This window comes from Doryrhamphus excisus, chromosome 22, assembly GCF_030265055.1.
Source record: "Doryrhamphus excisus isolate RoL2022-K1 chromosome 22, RoL_Dexc_1.0, whole genome shotgun sequence".
Lineage (NCBI taxonomy): Eukaryota > Metazoa > Chordata > Actinopteri > Syngnathiformes > Syngnathidae > Doryrhamphus > Doryrhamphus excisus.
The window spans coordinates 5,907,805-5,921,836 of NC_080487.1; the positions used below are offsets into that span (position 1 = coordinate 5,907,805).

At 40.5% G+C, this 14,032-nt stretch overlaps 1 protein-coding gene across 1 annotated transcript in view; it reads left to right on the forward strand.

Moving 5' to 3' along the window:
* The window catches only part of dnah9 (dynein, axonemal, heavy chain 9), a 176,516-nt gene extending 168,633 nt beyond the window's left edge, over positions 1-7,883 (forward strand). Inside the window, exons 74-77 of the mRNA XM_058060982.1 lie at positions 348-530; positions 2,208-2,461; positions 2,535-2,670; positions 7,429-7,883. Of these exons, the coding sequence (XP_057916965.1) occupies positions 348-530; positions 2,208-2,461; positions 2,535-2,670; positions 7,429-7,656 (801 nt within the window). The 3' untranslated portion in view covers positions 7,657-7,883. The remainder of the gene's footprint in view (positions 1-347; positions 531-2,207; positions 2,462-2,534; positions 2,671-7,428) is intronic.
* The last annotated feature ends 6,149 nt before the right edge of the window (positions 7,884-14,032 follow it).

A 14,032-nucleotide genomic window follows, 5' to 3' on the forward strand; every position in this document is an offset into this window, starting at 1 on the left:
CACCGACTGATTGCAAATGACTGTTGCCTTGGGAAAATGTTGACACAGGCATTAGCTTTCATCATCTGCCCACAAAAATATGATGTGATTTTCCTCCAGGGATTAGGCAGGTGTTGGATGCAAGGCGCTGGCATTGCAAAAAAAAAACATGAATGAATATTTATGGCCCTTTTATTTAAAACAAAACACCTTCACAAGCAATGTTAGTGCTGAATTGATTTGACATCATCCTTCTGTGAGTGTTATCTTGTCAGCATTTTAAACCAAGGTGTTACTTTATTGAATGAAAACTAAGATTGTTATCGACTAACTGATCTATTATCGTCATATTTGTATTTCTTTTTCAGGTTCGTACAGAGCTGGACGAGATTGTGGAGAAACTCCCAGAGGAATTCAACATGGCTGAGCTGCTGGGTAAAGCTGAGGAGAGGACTCCGTACCAGGTGGTGGCGCTCCAGGAATGTGAGCGCATGAATCTTCTCATCTGGGAAATTAGACGCTCCCTCCACGAGCTCAGCCTCGGTCTCAAGGTAAGAATATTTTAGATCAGGGGTCTCAAACTCACGGCCCGCGGGCGGACGCTAGTTTGAGGCCCTCGCCTTGATATGAAAGTTTAATTTGTTTAATTTGTTTTTTGATTTGCTTATTTATTTTTCCATCTTATTTTGTGTTGAAAAATAAAAATTAACATTAAACATTTATTGAATAATTTAATAATAAATCCAAATTAATTTGTTCATTTGTTTCATTTGTTTTTTGATTTGCTTATTTATTTTTCAATCTTATTTTGTGTCAAAAATAAAAATTAACATTAAACATTTATTTAATAATTTAATAATAAATAAAAAAAATAATTTGTTCATTTGTTTTTTGATTTGCTTATTTATTTTTCCATCTTTTGTTTAAAAAAATTAAAATTAACATTAAACATTTATTTAATAATTTAATAATAAATAAAAATTAATTTGTTTCACTTGTTTCATTTGTTTTTTGATTTGCTTATTTTTCCATCTTATTTTGTGTTGAAAAATAAAAATTAACATTAAACATTTATTTAATAATTTAATAATAAATAAAAATTAATTTGTTCATTTGTTTCATTTGTTTTTTGATTTGCTTATTTTAGTTTTCCATCTTGTTTTGTGTCAAAAAATAAAAATTAACATTAAACATTTATTTTATAATTTAATAATAAATAAAAAAAAATTGTTAATTTGTTTCACTTGTTTCATTTGTTTTTTGATTTGCTTATTCATTTTTCCATCTTATTTTTATGTCAAAAAATATAAATTAATATTGAACATTTATTTAATAATGTAATAATAAATAAAAATTAATTTATAATAATTTATTATAATTTAATGTTTTATCAGAGCTTTTGCAAAGAACCAAAGCACTGAAAAAGTGGGGGGTATAGCAGAAGCATTGAAGACTATTATATTATATATATATTTATTAATATTTAATATAATTAATATTTATTAATATTTTTATTATATTTATTATATTTATATTTATATTTTTTCTTATATATATATATATTTTTTTTTTTTGATTTTTTTAAACCTGATGCGGCCCAGCATTAATTATTCACACTTGTAAGCAATAAGCTCATCAATGCCATCAGGTCTTTGTGTTGCATTGGCAAATCGGCAATCAAGGCCATTTCATTAGGGATACTTAGGGATATTTTGGTTTCGGGGGCAAACCTCAAATTCAGTACAAGCTTCACAAGTAAACATAACTTGACCTTCTTTCAACGTTTTAATGCACGTCTCCAACTGCTCAGTGTTTCAGTACTTTTTGCACAACTGGAACTATTCTGTAACACGGAGCTGAACCACGAAATTAACAAAAGGTGCAGGTCTCTCTGTATCTCTGTTGCAACCTGCTGATGACATTCTAAGCTAGGGTCGCCAATACAGTTGCCATGCGACAGAAAGTGGAAACAAAGTGGAACAGCAAAAAAAAGTGCAGATATGTCCAACCATTCAAGTGTGGAAATGAATCACCAAATATGGTATGACAAAGTCAGTTTGCAGACTCCCTTTAGTTCTGTCATATCAAGGTCACGGACAAAACTGTTTTGACTTGCAAGACTAGAGCTTGTGACTCCATTGTCTATGTGTACATTAGCATGTAGACTTAAAATAACTAGAATGCATTTTTAAAAATACTCTAAAATGCACTGGATGCTGTTCTTTCAGGGAGAACTAACCATGACCAGTGATATGGAAAACCTTCAGAATGCATTATTTCTGGAGATGGTGCCTGACACTTGGACCAAGCGTGCTTACCCTTCCATGTCTGGACTGGCTTTGTGGTTCACTGATTTGCTGTCCAGGATCAAGGAGCTGGAAGTTTGGTCTACTGACTTTGTCTTGCCGTCTGTGGTCTGGCTGGCGGGCTTCTTCAACCCCCAGTCCTTCCTCACTGCCATCATGCAGGCCACGGCTCGCAGGTATTGTCCTTTGAGCTCCTGGAATGTTGGTGATATAATATTAATAATAATTCATACTGTGTTTGGATGGCAGGAATGAGTGGTCTTTGGATAGCATGAGTTTACAGTGTGACATCACCAAGAAGCATCGTGAAGACTTGACGTCGCCACCTCGTGAAGGGGCTTATCTTCATGGGCTATACATGGAAGGCGCCCGCTGGGACACACAGGTACATTTAAAGTTCTTTATATGATTTCTGGAGAGAAATGTGTTGACAATTGGCCATGAGATGGAGGACGGTACTGAAAATGAAAATTTATGGTGTGTCACGGTCATGGTCGTGCATCGTTGGCTTTGTGTAGCGACCCCAGGATGCAGAGACAAGGATGAGGCAGATGAATAAATGCTAATGATTCCACGCAGGGAGAAGCACTGTAGAAATCCTCCCCCTGAGGACTCTACGTGGGTTTCGAATAGAGGATAAGGGAACCTTAAAGAACCAAATTATAGAATGAGAACCAGATTGTTTATTCCTGACAACAATACCTAATACAGACGTCCGGGCTTATCTGCAGTCCCTGTATGCCTACAAGTAAGCGGGTCTCATTACAGCGCAGCTTCAAAAAAAGCACCCTTCCTTTCCTTTCCCTGTCCGGCTTTTTATACACTCGAGGCTGGAGTCCTGAGGCTGGAGTCCTGGACCAATCAACTTTCGCCACTCCCCTTGCTTGAACCACTTTCATGGTGTTTCTCCTTTCGTTTGTTCGCTGTGGCATCAAGGCATCTTTCCTTTGCAGGGGCATCAAGGCGTCTGGAACATTCTGCTTTTCCTTTGTTGCAAAGCAAGCTGTCATATGCGTACTCAATAATTCCACCTTAACTGTCAGATGTCACGTTAGTCCCCTTTTTTTGTGGGAGTGCGTGTATAAGTATCCTTTGTATTTGTGAGACTTTGTATTTGTGAGACTATGTGTTTGCTTTCATCTTGAGCTAGCAAAATTGAGCTTTGCCTAACCCTCCAACACCCGAACCCTAATCCTCAAACACCCGAACCCTAACCCTCCAACACCCAAACCCGAACCCTAACCCTCCAACACCCTAACCCGAACCCTAACCCTCCAACACCCTAACCCTCCAACACCCGAACCCGAACCCTCCAACACCCGAACCCTCCAACACCCAAACCCTCTAACACCCGAACCCTAACCCTCCAACACCCAAACCCAAACCCTCCAACACCCGAACCCGAACCCTCCAGCCCCCGAACCCTCCAACACCCGAACCCTAACCCTCAAACACCCGAACCCTAACCCTCCAACACCCAAACCCGAACCCTAACCCTCCAACACCCAAACCCTAACCCTAACCCTCCAACACCCGAACCCTAACCCCTAACCCTAACCCTCCAACACCCTAACCCTCCAATACCCGAACCCTCCAACACCCGAACCCTAACCCTCCAACACCCGAACCCTAACCCTCCAACACCCGAACCCGAACCCTCCAACACCCGAACCCTCCAACACCCAAACCTTCTAACACCCGAACCCTAACCCTCCCAAACCCAAACCCTCCAACACCCGAACCCGAACCCTCCAGCCCCCGAACCCTCCAACACCCGAATCCGAACCCTCCAACACCCGAACCCTAACCCCTAACCCGAACCCTAACCCTCCAACACCTGAACCCTCCAACACCCGAACCCTCCAACACCCGAACCCTAACCCTCCAACACCCGAACCCAAACCCTCCAGAACCCGAACCCTCCAACACCCGAACCCTAACCCTCCAACACCCGAACCCAAACCCTCCAGAACCCGAACCCTCCAACACCCGAACCCTAACCCTCCAACACCCAAACCCTCCAACACCCAAACCCTCCAACACCCAAATCCGAACCCTCCAGCCCCCGAACCCTCCAACACCCGAATCCGAACCCTCCAACACCCAAACGAATGGTGCAACTACTCATTAATGACTGATTTGTTCAATGTTTTATTTCTACTATGGAGAGATAGTTTGTTTTTAGCGATGGTCTTAAACTTTGAATAGGCTGATGAAGTCTATTTCACTTTAGTGCTTGTTTGCAATACATTGCTGACTCAAACATTATTTTTTCCAACTCCCGTTTCTTCTTTTTGCATTTCAAAGTTCTACTTAGAACCTCCTTGAGATCCAAGAGTGCAAAATGTAAATTATTGCCATCGGTCAACTGGTCTTAAAATGTTCATCATGAGTGTTTTAATAGGAATAGGAAAGGCAAGGGGTAAAGGCACTCCATTTGTGTCTTGATTTTTCTGCTTTGCATCCCGCTTGCATTAAGATGCATCACATTACTCTGCTTCTCTTGGCTCCCTCCATCTGTAAGCATGCAGCCTCTGCACAGAATATGTTTCCCAGTTTTCAAACTGCATCCCTGTAGACTTGTTAATTGGGGAATGAGCAGTGTGTGCACTTGAACACTTAAATCTCTCCTTAGTTGAGTGGTTCCTTTTTCTTCATTAAAGTTGGAGACACAGGCAAATAGACTTGCAGTTAGATGGGCTGAGTAGTTTCTCCTCACTGCTCCCAACACGCTTCCCGTCCTCCTCTCAGCCCGAAGGCCGGTCCTGTGCGAGTGGCCAGGAATAGCGTGAATAAGACGGTAAACAACACTCCTTCAGGACACAGATGTGCTGCAATAAAAGTCAAAGATTTATGATAAACCTACTTATGTACATTCATGAGGTTCACTTCTTATTCAAAGGGGCTTTTACTCATGAAAGAAAGCAGGATGCTGTGTGTGTTCTGAGTGGATATGATTGGATTTTACTGGGAATTATGTGTTTTTGTAATGGACATAAATAAATCTATGCTGATATTATCATCTCAGAGTCTTAATGTGAATTTCCTCATGGGGATGAATAAAATATCTACCTACCTAATGTTCTTAGAGGCGAGACTGAAACTTTGGCATGGTTTAATACAGGGGTCTCTAGTTTGAGGCCCCCGTCTTGATATGAAAGTTTAATGTTAGTGCGGCCCGCGCAAGTTTGATATGGATGTTGTATGGTATCATGTACCCAGAAAAAATTATTATGTTTGATTAATGTTCATGTTAAAGGTTAAATAACTTAATAGTTATCCTCCCTATCCGTGTGGAAGTGGTAAGTTTTTGGCTATTTAAGTTTAAAGGAAATAACTTGAAGGCTACCGTTTAGGTCGCTAGCTCTCTAGTTTGCGAGTTAGCATGTGTCTCAAGACCCTGCAGTTGCGCAATATGTTATGAATAAAAAAAGTATAAATGTGACTATAGTCGTGTTTTGTCATGTCTACAGGGCTCTAATAATGCTTTGTTCATTTTAATCTGAAAAAAATAATTTGTCTACCCACCAACTATATGTGGTTTCTTAAGTTTTTATTATTTGCAGTTTTATTATTATTATTATTATTATTATATTTATTTATTTATTACTGATTGATTGATTTTCTTTATTCTTGATTTGTTTATTTATTTTTCATCTTATTTTGTGCAGAAAAATAAAACATAAGACATGATTGTAGACATGACAAAACACGACTATAGTCACATTTATACTCTTTTTATTTACAACATATTGCGCAACTGCAGGGTCTTGAGACACATGCTAACTCGCAAACTAGAGCGCTAGCGACCTAAACGGTAGCCTTCAAGTTATTTCCTTTAAACTTAAATAGCCAAAAACTTACCACTTCCACACGGATAGGGAGGATAACTATTAACAGTTATTTAACCTTTAACATGAACATTAATCAAACGTAATAATTTTTTCTGGGTACATGATACCATACAGCATCCATATCAAACTTGCGCAGGCCGCACTAACATTAAACTTTCATATCAAGGCGGGGGCCTCAAACTAGTGTCCTGCGGGCCACATTTGGCCCGCGGGCCGCGTGTTTGAGACCCCTGTTCTAGAGCTTTGGTAAAATGTCACCATTTGGAAACACCAGATCTTAATTTTAGAAAAAAAAATGTGTAAAATACTTGGTCCCATTGTGTTTCCATGTCCGTATGTGCAAAGTTGTTATTTTGATGGCACGTCCCCCTGAAAAAGTATACACCGACATGAAAAAAATATATAAGTGTATTCAAACTCCCATTTGTCTCAATGTAAGTAGCACTTAAAAGATTGCTGGAAAGAAAAAAATCAACTTGCTAGCTTTGAAAAGCTGTGTGTTTCCTCCAAATGGTTCAAGGGCAACTTTTTTAAGGTGTTTTAGCCACCCCCCCCCCCCCCCCCCCCCAAAAAGAACATCACAGAATTACAACTTATTTTTGCATGAATGAAACAACTAAAAGGATATAACCAAAGTAAGAGTCCAAAAGTGATTAAAGAATAGCATTGCAGCAATCTGGCAGAGGTCCCTTGCAGGTAGAATATATCAATGATATTGCATCATAAACACTCGATGGTGGATTGATGCATTTCTAGTTTAATTTGCATCTCATTGAGATTATATGCTATTTGTATTTACCTCACACTGGCTTATTGGTGTTTGACTCTTCTTTCAAGTTTTACAACATTCCTAGATTCAATTAAGGCTTTTTCCTCCTCTGACTTTCCCAAAGTCATCAGGATTTACACTCAGCCTTGAAAGCCTCAACGCATGCATGGAGAAACTTCAGTTTGTCAGGCACTAAAGTGTATGAGGATTAATTAGCGAGACTGTTTCAGTGTGTTCACCCAGTGTGTTTTTTTTTTGAGGCAGGGCAGTCTGACTTTGTCTCCGATGCAGCCGACTTCCAAATACTCTTCAAGGGTACGGCAACGTGGTGTTCTTCATCGCTCGTGTCAACCCGGATTAGTCAAATATTAAATGCAGACTCAGTAGCGAGAAAGAAAAATTAGCACATGAACGGGTTTTTAACCGCACTTCAGACTAATGAATGACTTCCCTGAGTTCTTTGACATGTGTCAATCAGTTGTTCACCGGCCTGTCATCCGTTCTACTCTCTTTCTGTCAGACCGGCTTGATTGTGGATGCCCGTCTGAAAGAGCTCACCCCCGCCATGCCAGTCATCTTCATCAGAGCCATCACGATGGACAAGCAAGAGATCAGGAACATGTACCAGTGTCCGGTCTACAAGACCCGCCAAAGGGGGCCCACGTATGTTTATACCTTCAACCTGAAGACCAAAGAAAAACCTTCTAAGTGGACCTTAGCTGGAGTGGCTTTGCTACTGCAAATCTAGGTTTGCAATGTTGTGTCAACCCTGTTTTCAGATTGCCAATCCTGAATCAATTAAAAATCTAATTAGGAACCCTGTCATATACTGCCCCTGAGCAGTGGAACTGGAAAATAATGGAATTGTGATTTTTAGATATTAATATTGCCATTGCGATTCAAATGCAGTTTTTCATTTTAAATATATATATTTTTTTCTCCAACAACATGTACTGAATGATTTTTGTATGACAAACAATACTCAAAATAGTAAAAAAAAAAAAAGTTATTTTCTTTAGGCAGATGCTATTTGTTCAAATTGCATGATTTAAAGTAAAACACATTTTAATTGAACTGTTCATGAGTGAAAAACAACAGCAATAAATATTTGTTTTTTGTTTACGGCTGTTTTTTATTAGTAAACCCTCCAGGGAATATTCTATACATTTAGTTTAGTTGAATAGTTTATTTCGAACATTAAAAAAAACATTCAAAGTACAACAAAGGAATCAAAACCAATACCAATACATTTAGTTCAACCTTATGATGGAGAATTAAGGCCCGCCTTGAAAAAGACAAAAATTTTGACTTTGACTTTGAAAGTTAGAACAAGCTATCAATGAGCATGTCTTGATTTACACTGGAGACAGACAACCTCACAATGCGCTTCACAACATAAATCATGCACATATAAAAAATACAATCAATAAATATGAGTCAGTATAAGTTTAAATGGTTATGTCATTGACATTGTCATTGTCATTCACAGTTCCACATGTCCAAAAGGAGTCGGAAGAAGCAAAGCTTATTAAATCCTACCCCTCCATCTGGTACTTTTACAATCAGTAACTGTTACATTTGTTCACTTCCTGCTTTCATAATATAGTTTAAGTTGTTTTTAATTTTACATTTTTTATTTTATTTTTGTCACGTACTGAAGTACGAGGTGATATGTGCATACAATGACATAATCATTTAAAAAGGATCTAAAGACTTCTAAAGATTTTAGACAAGCAAACTTATAGTGACTCATATTTATTGAATGTATTTTTTATATGTCTTTATGTTGTGAAGCGCTTTGTGACTTTCTGTGTCTGTAAAAAGCGCAATACAAATAAAGCTTATGTACTGACTACAATTTTTTTCAAGGATTTTGGAAATAAATGGGAGGTTAGATGCTGGCCTATAGTTAGAAATACTACCCGGGGTCGAGGCTGTCTTCCGGCGAGAGGCAGGGTACACCCTGGACTGGTGGCCAGCCATTCACAGGGCACATATAGTCAAACAACCATTCACACTCACATTCATACCTATGGACAATTTGGAGTCGCCAATTAACCTAGCATGTTTTTGGAATGTGGGAGGAAACTGGAGTACACGGAAAAAACCCACGCATGCACGGGGAGAACATGCAAACTCCACACAGAAATAGCCGAGGGTGGAATTGAACCCTGGTCTCCAAGCTGTGAGTTCTGCGGGCTAACCACTCGACTGCCGTGCAGCCCCTAAAGTCAATTCATCGAGTAAAATAATTGTTTTTTACTGCGACAAAAGCTTTTTGTATTTGCCTAACGGAAGACCTGAAATTTATTTGGTTAGTGTCCATTTTGGTTAGAGTCAGACCTTCTGGAATTAATTAATATCGCTAACCAAGGTTAGACTATAATTTCAAAAAAAATGTGCTGCATTGTTAGCAGTGACATTTTTCAGTAATGTTATTCATGGCATATTCTGAAGGTCTGTGAAGGCACCGTAGACATGCCTTGGCGTGACAAAAAAACATGTGATTGGTGGAAAAACAAGGATATTTTTTTGTGTACTTGTAGAGGACATTGCTTTATAATTATGCTGTCAAATGTGTGTGTTCGTGGCATAGATTAGGGTGGACAGGAACCTGATGAAGCCAATAGAGCTTCTCCAAAACCGCAGCAGCGTCTCAGGGTCTTGCACTTTTTCTATGCAGTAGATTGCAGATGGCTCTGACTAATTCATGCCAAAGATGTGTGTTGGAACATTTAATGCTATTGGCTAATGCTTGAAGCACATTCACACACTTTTGTTATGCAGCATTCATTCATTCATTTTCTACCGCTTTTCCTCACGAGGGTCGCGGGGGGTGCTGGAGCCTATCCCAGCTGTCTTCGGGCGTAAGGCGGGGTACACCCTGGACTGGTCGCCAGCCAATCACAGGGCACATATAGACAAACAACCATTCACACTCACATTCATACCTGTTCGGAATGTGGGAGGAAACCGGAGTACCCGGAGAAAACCCACGCATGCACGGGGAGAACATGCAAACTCCACACAGAGATGCCCGAGGGTGGGATTGAACCCTGGTCTCCTAGCTGTGAGGTCTGCGCGCTAACCGTGCCTGTTATGCAGCAACATTCTTCTATTTAATATTTATATACCAATCCCACATGAAAACACTCATGCTCATTACATTCCAAAATGTCCTAATTTTCCCAAAAAATTCCACATTTTCCATAGCACACATTCCCCTTTCGACTTGTCTCCAAACAGCAGATGATTCCATAATGTAACACATTCCGCAAATTCCATATTTCATTCAGCTCAGCTTCAGCTCGTCAGCACTCACTTGGATTTTTTACATTTAGTTTTGTTTTTAATTGTCTATATGCAAATGTTTATTGTTTTGTTGTCTCATTGTACATTGGTACCTCGGTTTCATTATTAACTCTTTCAATCCCAAAAAGCCATCCCTCTCAGTATTAGCCATTTTTTGAATATTATGACTGATTTTTCAAGGCCCTTAGAATATTGTGTTCTTTGGCTATACAGTATAAATATGGTATCTTCCAAAAGAAAGATTAGACTCAAGAAATAGTTTTTTCTTTTTCCGTTTTCTAGAAATCAGCAGCAGACCATAAGTAATGTTCAGCAAAATTTCAGTTTTCAACAAAAAGGTCGAAAAACAAAGATATATTTCAAGCATAACTTTAAAGGGGACCTATAGTGCTGATTTCTCGGCCCCATATAGAGCAGCGCCACACCATAACCAACACACAAAGCTTGTTCTTACAAAGCTAGACCTTCCAGAATCTGCACCTATTCAGCTGTATTTCTTTGGATTTCGTGGTTCCCATTCCATCAATGGCCAGCCTGCAGACACGCCCACTCCGCTGTGGTTGGTCAGACTCGCTGCTAGCTGCGAACGGTGTAGGAGGACTTTTTTTGAGGACTAATGTGGACTTTTACCAGACAGCTATAAGTGTTGGATTCCGAATCCGACCCGGAAGCAGAGACTGGACAGTACAAAGTTTCTCAAGAAAAGAGGTGACTTCAAGACACCTGATGTGGTGGGAAACTATTAGCAACCCTGATCCCTGTATGCATGGCTGCACGGCGGTCGAGTGGTTAACGCACAGACCTCACAGCTCGGAGACCAGGGTTCAATTCCACCCTCGGCCATCTTGTGGTGGGAAACTGAAGTGGTGACTTCAAGACATCTGATGTGGTGGGAAACTATTCGGAACCCCGCTCCCTGTATGCATGGCTGCACGGCGGTCGAGTGGTTAACGCACAGACCTCACAGCTAGGAGACCAGGGTTCAATTCCACCCTCGGCCATCTTGTGGTGGGAAACTGAAGTGGTGACTTCAAGACATCTGAAGTGGTGGGAAACTATTAGCAACCCCGCTCCCTGTATGCATGGCTGCACGGTGGTCGAGTGGTTAACGCACAGACCTCACAGCTAGGAGACCAGGGTTCAATTCCACCCTCGGCCATCTTGTGGTGGGAAACTGAAGTGGTGACTTCAAGACATCTGATGTGGTGGGAAACTATTCGGAACCCCGCTCCCTGTATGCATGGCTGCACGGCGGTCGAGTGGTTAACGCACAGACCTCACAGCTAGGAGACCAGGGTTCAATTCCACCCTCGGCCATCTTGTGGTGGGAAACTGAAGTGGTGACTTCAAGACATCTGAAGTGGTGGGAAACTATTAGCAACCCCGCTCCCTGTATGCATGGCTGCACGGTGGTCGAGTGGTTAACGCACAGACCTCACAGCTAGGAGACCAGGGTTCAATTCCACCCTCGGCCATCTTTGCATGTTCTCCCCGTGCATGCGTGCATTTTCTCCGGGTACTCCGGTTTCCTCCCACATTGAATGTGAGTGTGAATGGTTGTTTGTCTATATGTGCCCTATGATTGACTGGCCACCAGTCCAGGGTGGACCCCGCCTCTTGCCCGAAGACAGCTGGGATAGGCCCAGCACCTCCGCGACCCTCGTGAGGAAAAAGCAATGGAAAATGAATAAATGAATGAATATTCAACCACAATATTGATCATTTATGAATGAATGTTTGAAAAACCGTGATGTCGTGAGGGAGTGATGTTGAAACCGAAATGTATTGAGCGATGCCTGGAGTGTTTGCATTGTAGCAGGGGTAAGAATATCCTAAAAGCCTAATAATAGGCCCTATTCAATGACGACAAAGCGTTATTTATTCATATACTTTTGAAAAAACGTGATAGAGTGAAGCCTCAAAGTTCAAACCGCAATGTGGTGAAGGACGACTGTATTAGGAGATGAATACTCTTAATACTCTCAGAAACCACTGCAGTCGTATTCATAATCAGTGTGTAAAGCGCTGATAAATAGCACAATGTTGCTTCTGCATGTAATTCTAACTCATTCTCCTCACTGCTCCCACCCAGAAGCGAGTCGATGCACAATGACTGGATTAGCTCCTGCACAATATTAGTACAATACATACAGGCAATGGTTGCGGCAGCTACCACTGAGCAGACCAGCAGCTCGAGGAGGCACTTTTGGATGGAGCTGGAGCCGGAGGGTAATTAGCTTTGACAAAGCTGATGAGTTGCTAATTAAATGTTTATCTGAATCTGGCATCTGTCGTGAAACAAATGTCAGTCAGTGGCCGACAATCAGTGGATTATCGCGAGTAGCTCAGGTCGGGTCCTGCACGTGGAGAGATAAACTTGGAGACAACAGTTGATTCCAACTACTTTTTAGGCAGTCGGGCAGAAAGGAGTTGACGGCAGAGCACTTAACGTGCGTGCCAGCTTACTGTGCCTCAGAACACACTGATTGTCTTAGTCAACATTCAAGCTGACACTCAATGAAAGTTTTATGCTGTGGCAAGCTGCAATTATTATTTTTATCTAGGAGTTTTAATGTTTTACCTCGTGTAGAAAAAGACATCTCCAAGTTTTACTGTGCATGTACAAGGTCTGCAAGGATGACCTTGTTGTGAAAGAAACTGAAATGCAACTAAAATAAAATAAAACAAAAATCATGCTGTTTGGTAATAGCAGAAAGGAAACGTACCAACAAATACAAATAGACGGTGTAGACATTGAAAGAGTGAAGGAAAATACATTTCTGGGGATCACGATAGATGAAAATATGAGCTGGAAACCTCATATTACTAATATACAACATAAGGTGGCTAGAAATATTTCAGTATTGAACAAAGAAAATTTGTTCTCAATCAGAAATCACTCCACACTCTTTATTGCTCTCTGATTCTACCATATCTTACTTATTGTGTGGAAATATGGGCTAATAACTATAAAAGCAATCTTCACTCGCTAAATGTACTGCAAAAAAGGTCAGTAAGGATAATTCATAATGCCGCCTACAGAGAACATACTAACTCCTTATTTCTAAAATCACAAATACTTCAACTTGCTGATATAGTTCATCTTCAAACAGCTAAAATAATGCATAAGGCTAAAAATAACCAATTAGCTAAAAATGTCAATGCCAATACTTCTCTACAAGAGAGGAGAAATATGATCTCAGGGAAGAAGTACATTTGAAACACTTCTATGCTAGGACTACGTTATGCTAGCCATAGCATTTCAGTATGTGGAATCAAACTATGGAATGGATTGAGTAAGGACCTCAAACAATGCACAACGATGAGCCAATTCAAGAAACAATACAAGCAGTTGATGTTTGCTAAATACAAGGATGAAGAGTCTTGAACCAGTCATGATGTGCTATATATATCACTATATTGACACTTACTATGGTACCCATTATGGCATTGGATGCTCATATCACCTCCTACTTCGGTACGTGACAAATATAAAAAAAAAAAAAAATTAAAAACAACTTAAACTATATTAGGAAAGCAGGAAGTGAACAAATGTAACAGTTACAGTTACCCTAACCCTAACCCTGACCCTGACCCGGACCTGGGACGCGGACCCTAACCCTAACCCTAACCCTAACCCTAACCCTAACCCTAACCCTAACCCTAAGCCCAAACCCTAGCCCTAGCCCTAGCCCTAGCCCTAACCCTAACCCTAACCCTGACCCTAACCCTGACCCTAACCCTAACCCTAACCCTAACCCTAACCCTAACCCTAACCCTAACCCTAACCCTAACCCTCTAACCCTCTAACC